The 18,785-nt window shown below is 45.4% G+C and overlaps 1 protein-coding gene across 4 annotated transcripts; it reads left to right on the forward strand.

The window, feature by feature from the left end:
* Positions 1–1,306: 1,306 nt before the first annotated feature.
* Positions 1,307–12,711, forward strand: LOC127312005 (uncharacterized). Of its 4 annotated transcripts, XM_051342485.2 has the most exons (18): positions 1,308–2,173; positions 3,126–3,626; positions 3,729–3,872; positions 3,946–6,012; positions 6,091–6,207; positions 6,353–6,535; positions 6,629–6,691; positions 7,198–7,269; positions 7,349–7,618; positions 8,487–8,606; positions 9,152–9,211; positions 10,501–10,541; positions 10,814–10,891; positions 10,982–11,066; positions 11,327–11,564; positions 11,687–11,808; positions 11,915–11,980; positions 12,099–12,711. In XM_051342485.2, the coding sequence occupies exons 1-15, from the start codon at positions 1,334–1,336 to the stop codon at positions 11,453–11,455; spliced, it is 4,770 nt and encodes a 1,589-aa protein (XP_051198445.1). In that variant the 5' UTR covers positions 1,308–1,333; the 3' UTR covers positions 11,456–11,564; positions 11,687–11,808; positions 11,915–11,980; positions 12,099–12,711. The 4 variants fall into 4 exon arrangements, with proteins under 4 accessions (XP_051198443.1, XP_051198444.1, XP_051198445.1 ...); XM_051342483.2 differs by having other exon boundaries at positions 1,307–2,173; positions 11,678–11,808; positions 11,915–12,711; XM_051342484.2 differs by having other exon boundaries at positions 1,307–2,173; positions 11,731–11,808; positions 11,915–12,711.
* The last annotated feature ends 6,074 nt before the right edge of the window (positions 12,712–18,785 follow it).

An 18,785-nucleotide genomic window follows, 5' to 3' on the forward strand; every position in this document is an offset into this window, starting at 1 on the left:
ATGGATGTGTGGCCACACGAGGATGGACCGAGTCCGGAATAATGATATACGAGATAGAGTTGTGGTAGCACCGATCGCAGAGAAGATTATCCAACATCGTCTAAGATGGTTTGGGCATATTTAGCGCAGGCCTTCAGAAGCTCCAGTGCATAGTGGACGACTAAACATGCTGATAATGTCAAGAGAGGATGGGGTAGAGAAAACTTGACATGAGAGAAGTCCGTAAAGTCCGTAAAGAGAGTCTGGATGACTGGAGTATCACCAAAGAACTAGCCATGGACAGAGCCGCGTGGAAGCTTGCTATCCATGTGCCAGAACTATGAGTTGGTCACGAGATCTTATAGGTTTCACCTCTAGCCTACCCAACTTGTTTGGGAACCCCTTTGATTCATAGGATTTTAAAATACTTGAATATGGCAAGCAGAAGATTATAATGTCATGTCCATTTCAATCTTATAAGATTTTATATAAACCAAGATTTGTTTGATTTTATCAAAAAGCAAGATTATTACCAAGAGCTTTGGGTAAACATTAGATTTCATATATAATGTAGTATAAATAATTATTTAGGGCATGGAAATGGGGATACATTAGGGGGAAAATAGGTAGGAAAATCACCCTTGTGCAATGTGCAAGAGTCCATGGGCTGCAACTGTCACGTGATTCATGGAAGTTATAAAAAAATGCTAAGCTCTCGTGGATAAATGGAGGCCGAGCTACATGTAGCCATTTTTTTTGTAAAATTCGAAAAGCATAGTTTTAAGTTTTAAAAAGTTCCAAAAAAATCTTAGAATTCTGAAACGTAATTGTGAGTTTTCCAATCTGTCGTCCTCCCAAGATACCAATAAAAGATAAAGTTCGATCGGTCATTATATTTATCAATAATAAGTTTAGCTTGCATCACCACTCCACTAATTTACTGCTGCTAAGGACCAATTAGAACTTCCATGGTAACCCGGTATAGATAGACGTGATGGTCAAGGAAATTGATCCGTTGTACATGCCCTTAGAAAACATTTCATTGTGATTCAAGAAATTAAACAACCACTACAGAAAAATTTGGTAAGGATTTATCCTTCAAACTTTTAATAGGGAAGAACCCTTGAATCAAATAGCCCCCATAATATTGTCCAATTCATGGACAAATGAGAATGGAATCATAATTAAAACTCTAGCTCGTCATATATTTGGTAAAGCAAATCTAAAGACCAAAAAAGGGACAAAACATAGCTACACCTCTCTGCAAAATAAAATGGAAACAAGAATCGAGGCGCATTCATAGGCGGTGTGGTGGTTCCTCCACATCTCCGAATTCCGACCAGCCACCGCGACCATGGCGTCCGCCTCCGCCTCCGCCTCCGCCATGCCGCGCACCACGCAGCAGCTCGTCGACGCCCTCACCGCCCACCTCTCCCTCTACCACGCATCAAACCCTAGCCCCTCCACCTCCTCCTCCCCCTCCCCGCGCGCCGCGATCCTGCGCTGGCTCGCCACCCTCCCGCAGCCGTCCCGCGCCGCCGCCACCACCTCCCTCCTCTCCCCGGCCGCCGCCGGCGCGCTCCTCTCCATGCTCGACCGCCTGCGCCTCCGCGGCCACTCCTCCTTCTTCGTCCTCGCCTCCCCCTCCCCCGCCGAGGCCCCCACCGTGCTCTCGCGCCTCTCCCGCGGCCTCCCCGCCCGCGCCGCCGCCGCCTCCCGCGCGCACGAGCTCCTCTTCTCCCGCGCCCTCCTCTTCGCCTCCTCCCCCGCCTCGCCGCGCCCCGACGCGATCACGCTCGCCGAGCCCCTCCTGGCCGACCTCGACGCCTTCGTCGCCGCCATGGACGAGATCTCCGGCGGGAGCTTCCTCCGCAGCGCCGACGCCGAGGTCGACCTCGCCGCGTTGGCGGCCGAGGACTTCCCCGAGCTGCCCTGGCTCAAGGCCAAGGGCTACTACGTCATCGAGGAGTTCGTCGCCAACTGGGTGGAGATCGCGCTAAGGATGTCGTGGGCCACGGCCGTGGCGGCCGGGAAGAAGGCGGCCAGGGTTGGGAAGGGCGTGAAGGAGAAAGCTGGGCTGGCGTCGACTGCCTTCTGGAGGGAGAAGGGGTATGTGGACTGGTGGATGAGGCTCGAGCCGCGGGTCAGAGCAAGGATCACAGGAGCCTTCTTCGGCAAGAGCGCCATAGCGCTGGTAATCTCTGCATTTTTGAAATCATTTCTGTTTGTGGCTGTGGATTGCTATGGCCACCGCATGTCTCAGGTGTATGCATTTGATTTCAGACTAGTCTGTATATGCAAAGTGAAAATGTTTCAGAACAATGCTGCATTTTTATCTGTTAGCTTCTTTGGCATGGTGTTTGGATAAGTGAAAACTGAACTTCGACAGTAACACATTTACTTTTCATTTTACATGAGTAAGTTTTGAAAATTTTGTGTGATCTAATTAGGATGTATAAGTGAGTTAAATAAATATGATTTTTGTTTTCCAAAGCCAAATGCTGTTTCATAACTATGTAGCGTTCCTGGGTAAGAGAGTGGCGGACTGCCGGTGGTTGACTTTTCTCCCATCAGTGTTAACTAATGCGAACATAGATTCAGTTTTAAGTAAAGATGAGTAACTAAATGTAGTAAACTTAAAAAAAGACCTCCCAGAAAATATTTGAACAGAACAAAGGTGCTACTCATGGGTACAGGATTTAGTTTTGTAGCATTCTGTTAGGGAAGCCTCCTACATCTAGTGGAGGATGATTTCAAGATTATGTTATGATTTTAGGGTACATGATTGAATTGTGTAGCATTCTGTTAGGGAAGCCCTGTATGTCTAATGGAGGGTGGATTTCAATATTATGTTGTATTATTTAACGAAAAGAGTGAATTCATGCCCACAATTGATCTCTAGCTTATGTGAAAACTACCGACAGAAGAAATTGTTATGCTGAATATGTTAGTTGCTGAGGTTCTCCTGCCGTGCTGACACCTGCACAAATATTGAGCTCTTTGCGACCCCATACCGTCTTGTTTTACATACTGCTAATGTTTAGGAAGAAAATCATTAAAGTTGGTTCTATAGTGTGCCGTTAATCTGAGAAACTTGCTATGCCTCAAGCACATCTAAGTCACATACTAATAACTCAAGTTTGCAGGCTAATGAGATTGGTGGAGGACCAGACGTTGCTTCTAGCGGCACATCCTGTTTATGCATAGGTGAATCTGGATCATTTGGTGCAGACAGTTTGTATGGAAGTACACGGCAGTCTTTTTTCAGAAAGAATCAATCTGGTTGCACCGATGTTGCAAGCATCCTGTCTTGTAAAAAGAAGCCTGCTTTTGCTAAAGTATTAAAAAGATTGCTACTGCTTCAGGAGATAGTGTGTTTAAAGAGCAAAATTACTTACTGTGCTGATGATGCAATCTTTCTCACTTCATTAATGTCAGCTGGCACTGTTGCTGACCTTATACTCATGAGATTAAGAAAACTTCTCATGGTGGTGTCGACGGAAAGTATAAATTATGAACTCATTGGGGACGGAGCATCAAATACCCCCAAAAAGAAAGATGTTGAAAAGACAAGTGGAAGTTCTCGGAAAGGAAAGAAGAAAACTAGTAGCTCGAAAAAGCTAGTAGCTTCTTCAAAGACATCCAAGGTATAGTTAATCATGATCTGCTTCCTCTAGTTTTGTTTTAGGTACAGGGCTCTATACTTCACCGAGCAAGTTAGCTAGTCTGACTCAAGGACTTCTTTCCAGGACAATGGAAGCAGTAGCACAGAAAGCCGAAATTCTAGGGTTGTGCCTAAGTCGAACCAGCGTACACCATCTGTTCGAGGCGCTACTATCGGACCTGCTTCTGAAGAAACTCCTTGCAAGGAAATTGCACCAACGCCAGTGGTGGTAAGCATAGTTTTGCACAATCCTATGTCTTGTTTGTTATGTCGGCTTACGAGTGATATACTCTATTTATTAGGACCAAGCTATCAGGTTAGGTGACTGCAATAATCAATGTAACAAAAAGAAAAACAAACGTAAAGGGAAAGCTAAACTCTCTGATCTGATGAGAACTGGGAACCCTGCACCTGGCAAATTGAAAGCAGGCGGTGTTCATGTTTCTGCAGAAGCCATGTCTCCACCTCGTGTCCCATCTCATGTGAAGCCTTCCAGTAATGACAATCCTCAAGCAGCTGATTGCTCTAATTCTTCAAGTACCTATGGTGGAACTGAAGAAAAAGGCGTCAGAAGCAGCAAAAAACTGGAAGATACCTTAGGTTCTTCTATAGTTGTCTCATCAATAAGTACAGAGCATTGTCAGAGTGCACAAAAACCTGATAACTTCAGCATGAATGAGCAAGGGGGATCATGTACTAGTCTAAATGAATCCATGGTCCAACGACCTTTGTGTTCACCTTCCAGAAGTGATAATGTCTTACCAGGTAATCCATGCAGAAACTCTGCTGACTCCTTGGTAAGAACTGCACAGGATAAGGCTGGCTGTGATATAACACAGGGAGTTCTGCACGGACTTGCTCCTGGTGTTGCTGCCGGATACGAGAAACACGTGGATCATAACTCTGTAGTGAAAACCGATAAACTTTTACCATCAGTCATTCCTGCAAACATTCTCCAAAGTGCTCTAAGTGACAATGGCACAGTAATGAAGAACGGCGGAAGTGAATATTATGCATTCAACAGGAACCTACTGGGAGGAACATCATACGAGTGGCCTAGTGTAGCACCTCACTTTGTATCTCCTGAAATGCAACAGCGTCCTGCTGCAGCAGACAGGTTGCATCTTGACGTTGGTTACAGATGGCCTACTCAATTTGACCAGCCTTTCCTACCTGCCAACCATCATCAGGTGAGAAGCTCACCTATTGAAGCTGGGTGCAATCCAATGTTATCCTCTCTGTCAATGCCCCTAAGTTTTGATTGGCCTCCGGTTTTCAGAGGTTATGGTAAATTGACTCAGAATGCTGCATTAAGTTATGATCCAGTGTTTGCTCCACATATGCAGTCTTCTGCCTGGCCTGGGTTTCCTGCTCAACTAATGCAAAGAGGTGGCATTTGTAGTGAAAAAGATAGGAAATATTTTGGTGATAGTGACCCAAGAAACGCATCTGATGTTGGCGATGATGCTGAAAGCTATTGGTGTTCCGAAGAAGAATCAGATGGCCATGCAGTTTCTGGAAGAGATATTAATCAATATTTTGGTGGAGGCGTGATGTATTGGAGTCCTGCAGAACTTGCCGGAACAGGCTTTTCGAGGCCACCATCTCTTAGTTCAGATGACAGTGCTTGGGCTTGGCATGAGGCAGATGTTAGCCGAGTTGTCGACGATCTAGCTGTTGGGATTCCATCAACATATAGTGCGAATGGTGCATCATCACCACCATCCACTCCATTCTGTTCCCAAAATGAAACTTCCGATCCTTCCCCTCAGCCTGTTTGTCACGCAAGGGCAGGGACTGACAACAATAATGAAACTTTGCATTCTCCATCTTCCACTCAAGACAGTCCCGAAGATAAGACTACTTCGGCTGCAAAGAGTCCATCTTGTGCCACTGAAATAGTAAAAGGAGATACATTACCATATGCAATGTTGAGGCCAATTGTTGTTCCTAATATATCACGAAGGTTATCAAGATCTGACTTTAGGGGTGGTCATGATCACAGGAGCCCATGTGTGTCTTCGGCCAGGAGAGATATACCTCTTGTAAGAAGACCTCCATCACCAGTGGTACTTAGTGTTCCTCGCGTGCCTCGGCCACCCCCTCCTTCTCCTGTTGGAGAGTCAAGAAAACGTGGATTCCCAATTGTTAGATCTGGCAGCTCAAGTCCAAGGCATTGGGGGATGCGAAGTTTGTTTCCGGATGATAAAATATTCAATAGGGCCCAGTATTGCTTGGATGGTCCTGAAGTTGTTTGGCCTGCATGGGTGAATAAAGGCACTACTACTGGCACACTAGTGCAATCAATTGAGGATACTGTTTTGCAGGACCACCTTGTTAAGATTTCACACCTTTCTCATGATCAACATGTAAGGAAGTAATCACCTTCTATTTTGATAAGTATTGCTTATGCAGTGTTTGCACCTTCCTGACATATGTTTTTGCAGCCAGATGTTGCAGTTCCTTTGCAACCACCTGATATGTCAAATGGTTCATCTCACAAGGCGTCACTCTGTTTGATGCACAATGCTCTACATGAAGAGATCGATCAATTCTGCAAGCAGGTATTCTCCTTTATCTCCTGCCTTTTGCATCACAACCTTCATGAATGTGCCCTATGGGATCATTAATACTTACTATGTTGCCTTACTTTATTACTGTAAAATTCCTCCCTTGATAGATGTTGATTCTAGTCGTAATCCTTGTAAGGTTGCTGCTGGGAATCTGGTGACAAAGCCCTATATAAACTGGGCTGTCAAAAGAGTCACACGATGCCTACAAGTTCTCTGGCCTCGCTCACGTACAAATCTATTTGGCTCGAATGCCACTGGTTTGGCTCTTCCAACTAGTGATGTAGATCTTGTGGTTTCTCTTCCCCCAGTTCGAAATCTGGTGAGTTGCATGACTATCAATGACTTTCAACATGGTAGCTCAAATGCAGTTGTATTTCTGCTATCATGAAAACTAAGCCGTAACTGTTTCCAGGAACCTATCAAAGAAGCTGGAATTTTGGAAGGCCGTAATGGCATAAAGGAAACATGCCTCCAGGTAATGCACTCTGGCTAGTAGGTCTTCTGCCTGGATTATGTAATAGGTGAATGTGCTAATATCAGACACATATTGAGATGTTAATGGTTGATTGCATCTGCGTGTTTTTGTCTTAAATTGCATTCCTTCCATAGTTTCACCAAAGTTGACACAACATAGCATTCAACAACATTTCTTGTTAGAATTATGCTAGGAAATAAATGTAACATTAAATCGTTTCGATCTTTTGTTATATGCCTTGTGAGTCGTGGCTGACATGCTTAGATAAGTTTATCTTTAAGTTGTGTAATTGTTGTCTATCTTTGTGAGGCATGGTAACGTGCCGACTACTGAGTACCGACCTTTGGCACTTAGCTGTTTGCTTATCACTAGTTCTCTGACTAGGCTATGTGCATAACTGCACATGCATGCTTGCTTGGGATGCAACATCTTGATATCTTTTGTGCCCAAAGGAAAAAAACATTGAGCTGATCTTCACAGGTCTTTTTTTTTTTGTTTCTCTTTAGCATGCGGCAAGGTGTCTTGGAAACCAGGACTGGGTTAGGAGTGATTCCCTTAAAACGATTGAAAACACAGCAGTAAGTTATAAGCACCTTTCATTTGCTAGTTCGTCAGCTAGTTTCTATTTACCTCAACCTCTTATCAATAAATTTGCAGATACCTGTGATCATGCTTGTAGCACAAGTACCTTGTGACATAAATATGTCTAGTGAGTACCCTTCTGTTCTGGATAGCTCACAAGAAAATCCAGTCAACATGCTTGGAGAGCAAGGAAGCCCGCCTCGTTCTGATAACTCTAGTTCAGAAGGCAGCAACACGCTTATGTCCTCAAAAATGCATAAGGATGATTGTGACGTTGCACAGTCAATTCGTCTTGATATAAGTTTTAAATCGCCATCTCACACAGGACTCCAGACTACTGAGTTGGTAAATCAAAAGGCTACTATCAATCTGAATATTTGAATACAATAATTTCCTCTTTTCTTCCATTACTTATTTCGTTTTTGAGATCTCTTATCACAAGTTTGGTAGTCTTGTATAATTATCTTCAATTTATTGTAACAGAAAACTAAAATGCATTTATGTATAAATTATTGTGAACTGTTAGTCATGAGCATGGAATTTAAATACGCATATAATATAACGTGAAATGTTTAATTGATATAGGTAATTTGGACCTTATTTGATACCTGTCTTGTATGCATAAATTACTGGCTTACATATCTGTTTTAGCGACTCCTGTGTAATTCTCTGTTTCGCTTTTTAGTATTGCAATAATCTATGTGTAAAGAAGCATGATATTAATTCATATCGTATGCCTTAAATGACATCGTGTAACCATACACAGTTTGAATTATCATCATGCTATTGGTTCCTGTCAGTTCAGCTGTCACATGTTCAAGAGTAGTACTGTTTTCCCATAAAAGCAGCAGTTATTTTCAGCTTGTTGCTCTGCTTATATACATGTTGCCTCAAATGATCCTAAGGATGAGATAATGACGTTACTTGATTTCTGCTTTTTAATGCTGTGATGATCATTGCTCAACTAAGAAAAAAGATGCAAGAGAAGTGTTTGATAGGTGACATTTTTTTTTCTCAAGTGCAAGCCAGACATGAATGGGCAGCTAGCTAGCTGCTTGGAGGTCTAGCCATATCTAACTAGACATGGCACTGTCACATGTTTTGACGCCCACGAAATTATGCTCGGTGTCATGAATAAGAAATTTTCAGCACTAGAATAGAGATCCAAGTTTACCCAGTCTATTAATTCGGTTTCTTCCTTATGTTGCTACAGGTTCGTGAGCTGACTCAGCAATTTCCCGCGGCTTTACCCCTTGCCTTAATTCTGAAGAAATTTTTGGCTGACCGGAGCTTAGACCACCCATATTCGGGTGGTCTAAGCTCTTATTGCTTGGTATGTGGATTCTCATAATACTCATGTGTTTACTTTGGTGGTGTTTTATGGCTATTAAAGTTTGTGTTTCCGTGATAACTTCATTATTCACGAGTGAGCCTGTAAGCTTATGTTTGCCTACTTACTCTTTAGATCATTGCTTCTGAGTTCTGAGATAATAATGACTAAATTTCTCTCTATAATTTGATAGGGAACTTTCTCAAGTTTATTAGGTTGGTCACCATTGAAAGTTCTATAATTTTGATGTTTTGGTTGATTTGTCTGGATTAAGCCTTTCAATCAGAGTTTTTTTTTTCAATCAGATAATATGTACTCATAGTGATTGGTAATGTATGTCTAACAGCAGACCAAGTGCAATTCCCAGCTAACTCTGTTCACTTATATTTTTCTAGCTTTGGATAATCTAGTTGAAGCTTTACCACATGGTCTTCCTTTTTGTGATAGCATATTATATTGATTGATGACATTTGAGCTGATTCAGTATTTTCTTCGTCAAAATTGGTATCTGGACTCTTGAGGAACATAATCTTTAATATGCTTTGTAGGTGTTGTTAATCACTCGTTTTCTTCAGCATGAACATCATCTAGGTCGGCCTATAAACCAAGTAAGTTGCACATCCTAAATAGCATAGCTCAGTTTTTTTTTTTTTGAGAGAAACCACGAAACATATATTAAACAAACCCAGTACAACTCACGCGGAATCTAGAAGAAACTAGAGGACACAGGACCGAGAACATTTGCAGAAAAAACCCCCAACAAAAGAAAAATACACAAAAGGGCCTAGAGGTCCCTGCAAACACCATCTTCTTCCTCCATCGCCGGATCCGAGCCAGCACCTCGCCAACGTTGGCTTTGTGGGTCGCACGGGAAGCTCCTCGCAGAGAGGAGCGAAGAATTCCGCTGTCGCGCATCGACCGGGGCTCATCCCCATGCTGCAGAACGGATCCCAAATCCGCCGCTCCACACCGATCAAATCGGGTGAGAACGACAGATCTTCCAGCATCGGGCCACCAACCTGCTCCCGAGCCATCATCCTCACCGAATGGTCGCGGGCGCCACCAACGGAAGCAACCACGAACCGTGATCCTCCCTCCTGAACAGGGACTCCAGGCTTCGCGACGGCGCAGGAGGGTACGCCATCGGGACGGGGTCGAAGCCAGAGAACAAAAAGCCCACAAAGCTGCCGCCGCCACCTCCTCGCCGACAGCTACAAGGCAGCGTACTCTTGCCATCGGGGGGTGGCAAGAACCATAGCTCACGAGCTCCTCGGCGAAGCCGAGATGGGGCTGGAGCCGGAGCAATCTTATTGGATGGAGCCGCGCCGTCGCCGCGACGGCGCCGCCACCAAAACGCCAGCGCCGCCAAACCCTAGATCTACCCTATCTACACACCGGATCAAGAACACCGGGGTTCCCCATCCCTCCCGCGGCCGGAGCGGCCGTCGGAGGGACGAGGAACCCGCAGGCTTGCCGGCGGAGGGAGGGAGAAGACTGGTCGCCGCCCTCTTCGCCTTTTCCTGGAGCAAGGAGAAGGAGGGGAGAAAGTGGAGTACCTAATAGCATACCTCAGTTAGAGTGTACACTATGCCTTTAGTTCTTGTGTCCTATTTCTTTGTGAAATTCGTATCTGTATCATATTGTTCCCTCCGACACATAATACTTGTCGCTGAAACAAGCGAATAGACACATTAAAATGTGTCTAGATACATGTGATTCAGCTACAAGTATTATGGATCGGAGGGAGTGTTATATTTTACTATTCAGCTCTCTTATATATAGAAATTTAGCCTGAATTTCAAACTTAGTAATAGCACTTGGAAAAACAATTAAAAGTTCATCATTTCTTTTGTAACCTGTCACTGATGCTACATTTCTGCTGTTGTGTGCTTGACAGAATCTGGGCAGCCTTTTGATGGATTTCTTGTATTTTTTTGGGTAAGAGAGTATGTATAAATACTTTATTGTTTAGCACATAAGGGAAAACACAAGTACATGATGTGGAAAAACTCTCTAAAATGTGCCTGAATGGCCGCAGGGTCCTTTTGTATGATTTCCCTTTTGGAACATCTAAATATACATCACTCTGGTTCATAATATAATAAGACGTTTTGGCAAACTATTTAGTTTGCCAAAACGTCTTAAATTATGGAACGGGGGGAGCAATATATTAGTCATATCTAATTGATACCAAACACCCTGGATGACAGGAATGTGTTTGATCCACGCCATATGCGTATTTCAATCCAAGGAAGTGGAATTTATTTGAACCGAGAAAGAGGGCACAGGTAATAGAAATAGAAGTCAATATCAGTGATACGTCGTTTGTTTCTGTCACCTTCTGCCTATGGTAATTTGCCATACTGTTGATTTTGCAGCATCGATCCAATTCACATTGATGATCCTCTTTGCCCAGCTAACAATGTGGGTCGGAATTGTTTTCGGATCCACCAATGCATCAAGGTTAGTTGAAATTCTCTTTGTTGGACTGATTGAATCCGTCTTTTACTGTCTAGAACTTTTGGAGTCGTGGCAATGCCATTTTCTGTGCTTGTCTTTATCTTCATACAATAATTCTTCTAACTGGGGAATCTCCATATTGATAATTTAGTCTTTGGGCAGTACTATTTCTAATGCACTACTCTGTTTGGCCTTTGAACATGGAAAATATTTGTGTGACATTCACAGACTAATCACTGCAATATTTCTATCATGCGTGGCAGGCTTTTGCTGATGCTTTTGCTGTTCTAGAGAACGAGCTACTGCAGTTCACTGCAGAAAGTGACATGCCTGCATCATCATTCAGCCTACTGAAGAAAATAATTCCAAGTATTGATTCTAGTGAGTTATAGCAATAAAAAGAACCTGGGATATCACAAGCTACATGCAGTGTCAGGTTGGAATGGCCTCTGCTGCGTTCTAGACACTGAATTACTAATGCAGCTAGTGAAAAAAAAGAAGGTTAGTAGAGATTAAAGTTACATGTTGATCTTAATTATAGGTTACTTTCTTTTTTCTGCTGTACATCTTAATAAGATCAAAAGAACAAAAAGGGTCATACTGAATTGTTCTAGTTAGTGCAGGCTTGTTCAATGTGTGATGCTTTCTGCCCTCCTCTTGCCTCTAGCTGCTGAGAGCTGAGACTTTCAGTTGAGGTATTAGGTTGAATTGGATGATTCAAGCGCAAAAAGGTGTTGCACACAAGGTACTGTATCTGTAACCTCTGTAACACAAGCTCGTCTAATCACTTGTTAAGTATTATATCTCATCTGCTTGATACCGTGAACGTATAGATCCTTAACCTCTTGTAGATGCTATGTGTTGCCAAGGATGAGGAAATGGACTCGCTCAATGACGTGTGCTGCTAGCTCGATAAGGTCAAGGAAGGAGCAGTATAGCAGATCTGCACAGAACTTCAGATCCGGAGGAGCACGTGGGATAAGGTCTCGCATACCAGCTGCATGTTTTCTGAAGCACCTGTTCTCTGAATCTCAGAATATACTGAAGAAAACCGAGACATTCATATCCATATGGAGGGACAACTCCTTCATGCTTTTGGCAGTCAACATCAACTTGTGGAACAGGAAATGCTATGAAGCTACTCCTTCATTGGACCCCGCAGCTGGTATCAGACTTTTGGTACACGAAGAACGACAGGTCCAGCGGAGCAATTTCCCAGATTGTTGTGCTAAGAAAGAGAGATCCCGAAGAGGAAGATTGTTCCCTGGACACACCGAAGGGTAACTCTGAAGATCATTGCAGTGATCTGGAGTTTCAATTCTTCATTGCGGTCACTCGCCAATGCTATTGCCACAACAGTCTACAACTTACTCTTTTGTGGAAAGAAGAGAGCGCAAGCTTTATTGAATATATGCAAAACAACAAATATCGTGAGAGCACTACTAGTATTGTATTAGGATCCCTGCTATTTAGTACTTTGCAAGACTCAAGTGGTTTTGGCTTATTTATAAAAGCTAGGCATGATGGTTACGATACAAACTACACATTTGATGATATTTTAGTTTATGCGTGGATGTAATCGAGTTATTCCTTATGGACCGTGAGAAGGGACCGGACATAGAAGGAACCGAACATATTGATTGATAAATATAGCAGCATTCATCGATACACATATAACATGGGCAAAGTAGGTTAAGTGAAGGAAGTATGTTTATTCCACAATCACATCTCTTATTTTCCCTGTTCAACAAAGAAGCAAAAGAATAAAACGGGCCTGGTAATTGCATTAGCTGTCCTGTCACAGCATTTGTGGTCGGTTTACACCATGAGACTGCAGCACCCAGCTTTGGTTTTTTGTGCAGGTAGCTAGCATAAAACCACCACATTGATGGCGAAATTTACCGTATACTACTGGTTTACGTTTGCGGGATAAAAAACCACCACATTTTGCTCGGTTTTTTGCGGAATGCCCTAAATGCGAACTGAACACGAATTGACAAGAAATCTGACTGGTCGGTCCCATTGTCAGCGCTGAGGTGGCAACACACTAGTGAACTTGATGATCTAGACATGGACCCCACTTGTCAGGCCGCATAAAGAAACAAAAATATCCAAAAAAAAAAAGTTGTGGACAAGTCGAACACACAGATCCTCTATTCCCCGCCGAGGCGGCCGCCGCCGGCGCAAGACTCGCCTGTAGTCTGCAGAGCGCCTCTGCTGCCCCCTGCTAGGGGCCGACCCCTTGCTCCGCCACTGCGCCCCGAGCGCCTCCGTCGTGCTCGTCGTGCGCTCCCGGTAGAAGACGTGGCCTCGTCCTCCCCGTGCACTCTCGGAACCAGCGGTGACTGGCGCTCCTCTGGGTTGAGGGAGGGGCGGCGCGGCTTGTGCACGACGGCCGGCGACCTGACCCCATCTCACGCATCGCGCCTCGCACAGCGGAATCCAGGGCGTGGCGGCGCTGCTCGACTGCGAGCAAGGGCCCGACGGCGCTGCTCAACCACGGCGGTGCTACTCGACTGCGAGCAAGGGAAGCGGCGGCGAGCAGACCGGAACACGGCGGCGATGCTAGCGGCTGGGTCGGGGCAGTGGCGCGCCGGCGCGGGTGCTGCAGGGGGCACGGTGGCGTGGGAGTTGGGGCCTGGCGGCGGGGGTGGAGCTAGGGCCCGGCGGCGCTGGGGGATCTCCTCGCCGGCGCCGTCCTTCTCACTGGGGCGGCGGCGGGAGTACTCCGACGGCCGGCATCCGATGTTCACGGGAGGAGATAACCTCCCCAATTTTATGCCTTCTGGAATTTTTTTATGTGGACTGACACGTGGGCCCTCTGTCCAAATCAGCAAACTGCTGCACAACATTGCCACCTCAGCGCTGACAATGGGATCCACCTGTCAAATTCCCTGTTAATTCGCTGTCAATTCGCGTTTAGGGCATTCCGCAAAAAACCGAGCAAAATGTGGTGGTTTTTTGCCCCGCAAACGTAAACTTGTAGTATACGGTAAATTTCGCCATCAATGTGGTGGTTTTATGCTATTCACTCTATTTCCTTCTATACCGCATGAAAGAAGCAAACATATTTTTTTTTGTTTTTAGATTCACACCAAACATTCTAGCAAATAAACATAGCAGCATTCATCAATAAATGAACACATTGGGTAAATTATCAGTTGTAAATACATGGTAGTAGGTTAAGTTTGCAGAGATTATCCAGTTGTAAGTATATTGTAGTAGCCTAGTAGGTCAAGTGAAGGAAGCATGATATTGTTATTTCACAAGCATGGTCTTCTCTCCCCCATTCCTGGTTCAACCCAGAAGCAAAAGAACGCAAGGTGGCTCCGTGGCTGGTAACTGCATTAGTAATTCCATCATAGCATTTCTAGCGGGTTTAGACCATGGACCATCAAAAGTATCACAGCCTAATGAAGAGCAGCGACTAAGATTTGCCATCCAATAATACATACGAACTGAGTGCATCTACAGTAAGCATCCAAATGAAGATACACAAATTGGATCCAAATCAACCACAACACACATGGTGAAAATGTGAAATAAATTGCACAAGATTTCCCAAATCAAGCACAACACAACAGCACCTTGTCGTGTCAGGATAATAATAACTGGATGGTTATAGAAGAGTTGCAGCTTAGTACATCAAGGTGGATGAATAACATATACTAGATGGGCACCGGATGGCCGGGTTACATATAATCATGTAATGACATAGCATAGCGATCTTAGCCAGACACCGGCGGAGTCACGACGGCGCCGCCGAGCTCTTCATCGTTCTGACCATCAGAACGAGGGGTAGAGGTCAACATCAGGAACGGGCTATTGGCGATCATCTTCTCTATATCCGCAGCGAAGCTCGCCCTGAGCCCTACCATGAACTCCTCGTAGTCCGAGTCATCCCCCTCCTCCCCTTCCAGCACCGTCAGCTGCGAGTCCACCGCCCCGCTCGCCTCCTCTCCCCTCCTCTTCGGGGCGCACCCATTGAGAACGGCCGTCGGCTCCTTTTTCCTCTTGTCCGGGCTCTCACCCGCCTGGTTACATGGCTGCAGCGAGTACTTCACGCCGCCGGCGGTCGGTGCGCTTGATCCGCCGGCGCTCAGACTGAGCGGAAACTCCTTCTCGTCGGCCATCAGTAAATCGGACGCGTGAAGTCACCGAAGGGTCTGAATTTCAACTTGGTCATCACGGGTCAAATTGGTCATCACGGGTCATCACGGGTCCGATTTACTGATGGCCGACGTTGCACGGCCCTGCTATTTAGTACTTTGCAAGACTCAAGTAGTTTTGAGTTATTTATAAAGCTAGGCATGATGGTTACAATACAAACTACACATTTGATGATATTTTAATTTATGTGTGGATGTAATTGAGTTATTCCTTATGAGCCGTAAGAAGGAACCGAACATATTGATTGATAAATATAGCAGCATTCATTGATAAACAGATAACATAGGCAAAGTAGTTAAGTGAAGGAAGTATGTTTATTCCACAACCACATGCACATCTCTCATTTTCCCTGTTCAACACAGAAGCAAAAGAATAAAACGTGCCTGGTAATTTTTTTTTTTGACCTGGGCTACGGCGGGCTTACGCCAGCCTGAACAATTATATATCAAAGCTGCGGAACGGGTTTCATTACATAGCTTGAGAGGGGCAGAGGGGCAGAGAGAGAGCTAGCCTAGAGAGTTCAGGGGGGATCATACCCATTACACCAAGAATTAAGAAAGGAGGTAGAGGAGGGGGTGGTGCATCTATAGGCCCAGAGCCTAATATCCTCAATACAACGGCGAGATACAAGTGAAAGATTTTCAACTACGCCATTGAAGGTCCTTGCGTTTCTCCGCTTCCAGATGTTCCAGGCGATGGCAGTGTTGATGGTGGATTCCTCGTAGGTGCAGTTCCGTCTGAGGCAGAAGTCAGAGAACCCCGTGTACATGCTTGGGTTGAAATTTTGGAGGAAGTAGTCCCAGATTTCGACTGCCTGGGGCGTAAGAGCAGGAGGTGGTCCACATCTTCATCCAGGTTGCAGGAGAGACAGGTAGCAGAGGTAGAAAGGTGGTGTCGAAACCGTCGCTCGTTAGTGGGCAGACGCCTTTTCCGAGCAAGCCAGCAGAAGATCTTGCACTTTAATGGGGCAGCACTCCGCCAAACCGTTGGCGCCATGTCATCAATCTGCAAATGCCTGAAAGAGTTGACATAGAAACATTTGTTTGAGAGTTTTTTGTCAGAGCGGCGAGCGTCACGTGTGTCCGGAGCGTCAGGGCGGAGCTCCACAGAGTTCAGCTCGATAGACAAAGCTCGAAGGTCATCAGCCGCGGCAGCCGTGAGGCGCGGTCCAAGGGAGCTGCGGAGGCCCAGGGAAAGAGTGGTCGCGACGTTAATGTTGGGGCGGGTAGAGTGAGAGAAGAGGTTAGGAAAACGCTCTTGGAGGGTTTGGTCCCCAAGCCAACAATCAACCCAGAAAGCCGTGGAAGCCCCGTTGCCCAGAGAGACTTTGGAGATAGAGCGAAAGGAGGGGAGCCCCGCCACAATATCCTTCCAGATGGGGGTGTCGAGGTAGTGGTGATCACCCAGATCACGAGAATTGTGCCATCCGTACATGCGGCGGAACCAGGAGGCCCAAGGAGCCGATGTGTCAGAGTGAAGTTTGGTGAGGAATTTTGCCATAAGGGCGGAGTTCTGGGCTGGGAGGGATATGACTCCGAGACCCCCAAGATGTTTGGGGACGCAGACATCGTCCCAGGCTACCTTGCACTGGCCACCATGACAAGATTCTTCGCCAGTCCAGAGGAAGGCGCGCCGTCGCTTATCAATGGCCTCAATAACACCAGCTGGGAGGAGCCCAGCACACATGGCGTGAGAGAGCATAGAGGTGAGGACGGAGTTGACTGCCTGGTAATTCCATTAGCTGTCCTGTCACAGCATTTGTGGTCGATTTACACCATGAGACTCTCAAAACATGGCAGCACTGATGCAAAGTATATATGTGGCAGCTTTAGTTTTTGTGCAGGTAGTAACATTCAGCTATTTCCTTCTGGACCGCATGAAAGAACCAAACATATTTGTTGTAGTGTGTATAAAGATAGCAGCAATCATCAATAAATGAACACATTGGTTAAATATTCAGTTGTAAATATATGGTAGTAGGTTAAGTTTGCAGAGATTATTCAGTTGTAAGTATATGGCAGTAGCCTAGTAGGTCAAGTGAAGGAAGCATGATATTGTTATTTCACAAGCATGTCTTCTCTCCCCCTTTCCTTGTTCAACCCAGAAGCAAAAGAACAAAAGGTGGCTGGTACATCACAACTTTGCTAGTGATTTACACCATGGACCTCCAAAAGTATGACGGCCTAATGAAGAGCAGCGACTAGAGATTAGCCATCCAATCATATATACAAACTGAAGGCATCTACAGGAAACATATCCAAATGAAGACACACAAATTGGATCCCAACCAACCACAACAAAGACCTCACTTAATATACCACAACACACATGGTGAAATGCATTGCAGAGGTTTTCTCAAATCAAGAGCAACAACAGCACCTCGTTTCGTTCTGTCAGGACAATAAAAGTAACTGGATGGTGTACTAGAAGAGTTCGAACTTAATACACATTATTAAGGTGGATGAGTAACATATAGATGGGCACGCGATGCGTTAACATTGCTTAGCTCACAGCTGGACGCACCAGGACAGCCTCTTCGACTCAGCCGGACGCCGGCGGAGTCACGACGGCGCCGACGAGCTCTTCATCCTCCTTTGCGGCATCGTTCTGACCATCAGAACGAGAGGTACAGGGATTGGGCAACTCCACACCAGGATGACGGACACCGTACGAGGTCCAAATGAACGGGTTGTTGGCGATCATCTTCTGTACATTCGCAGCGTAGCTCGCACTGATCCCCGCCATGAACTCCTCGGTGTCCGAGTCTTCCCCCACCTCCCCTTCCAGCACAGTCAGCTGCGAGTCCACCGCCCGCCGAGGTTCCTCCTCGCTCGCCTCCTCTCCCCTCCTCTTCGGGGCGCACCCATCGAGACCGGCCGTCGGCGCCTTGTTCATCCTGTGCGCGCTCTCATCCGCATGGTTGCATGGCTGCAGCGAGTACTCCACGCCGCCGGCGGTCGGTGCGCTTGATCCGCCGGCGCTCAGACTGAGCGGAAACTCCTTCGCGTCGGCCATATGTAGATCGGACGCGTGCAGTCACCGAGGGGTCTGAATTTCAACTTGGTTGCGGATCCCTGCGGTAGGAGGCGGCGGTGGCGGGTTGCTGCATATAAAGGCGGAGGTATATCTGGTCGGACTCGGTCGAGAGTGGACTTTTGCAGCAGGTGCTTGGTGAGCACCCGTATCCATACCGTGTACATCTGTATCCATACCGTGTATACTGCATCAAGATTCATGCAAATTCTTTTTGTTCCCCTCTCAAACAATTTCTCATTTGTGTATCTTTCACACCACACATTGTTTGAACAAAAAAAATTGCAGATCACTTAAACATAACAATTGGAACGTGGGAAAAATATTTTGAATTTTGAATTTTATTATGTATATATATATTTCAAGAATTGTTTTTGAATTTTAAATTATTTGGAATTTGAAATTGCACAAAAAAATTCCGAACTATTTTTGTCCCATTCCATTTGTTATTTTTTAGTGACTTGCAAAAATATCAAATCAAAAAATGTAATATTTTGAGAGATATAAAAAAGAGAAAGT

This window comes from Lolium perenne, chromosome 7, assembly GCF_019359855.2.
Source record: "Lolium perenne isolate Kyuss_39 chromosome 7, Kyuss_2.0, whole genome shotgun sequence".
NCBI classification, from domain to species: Eukaryota; Viridiplantae; Streptophyta; class Magnoliopsida; order Poales; family Poaceae; genus Lolium; species Lolium perenne.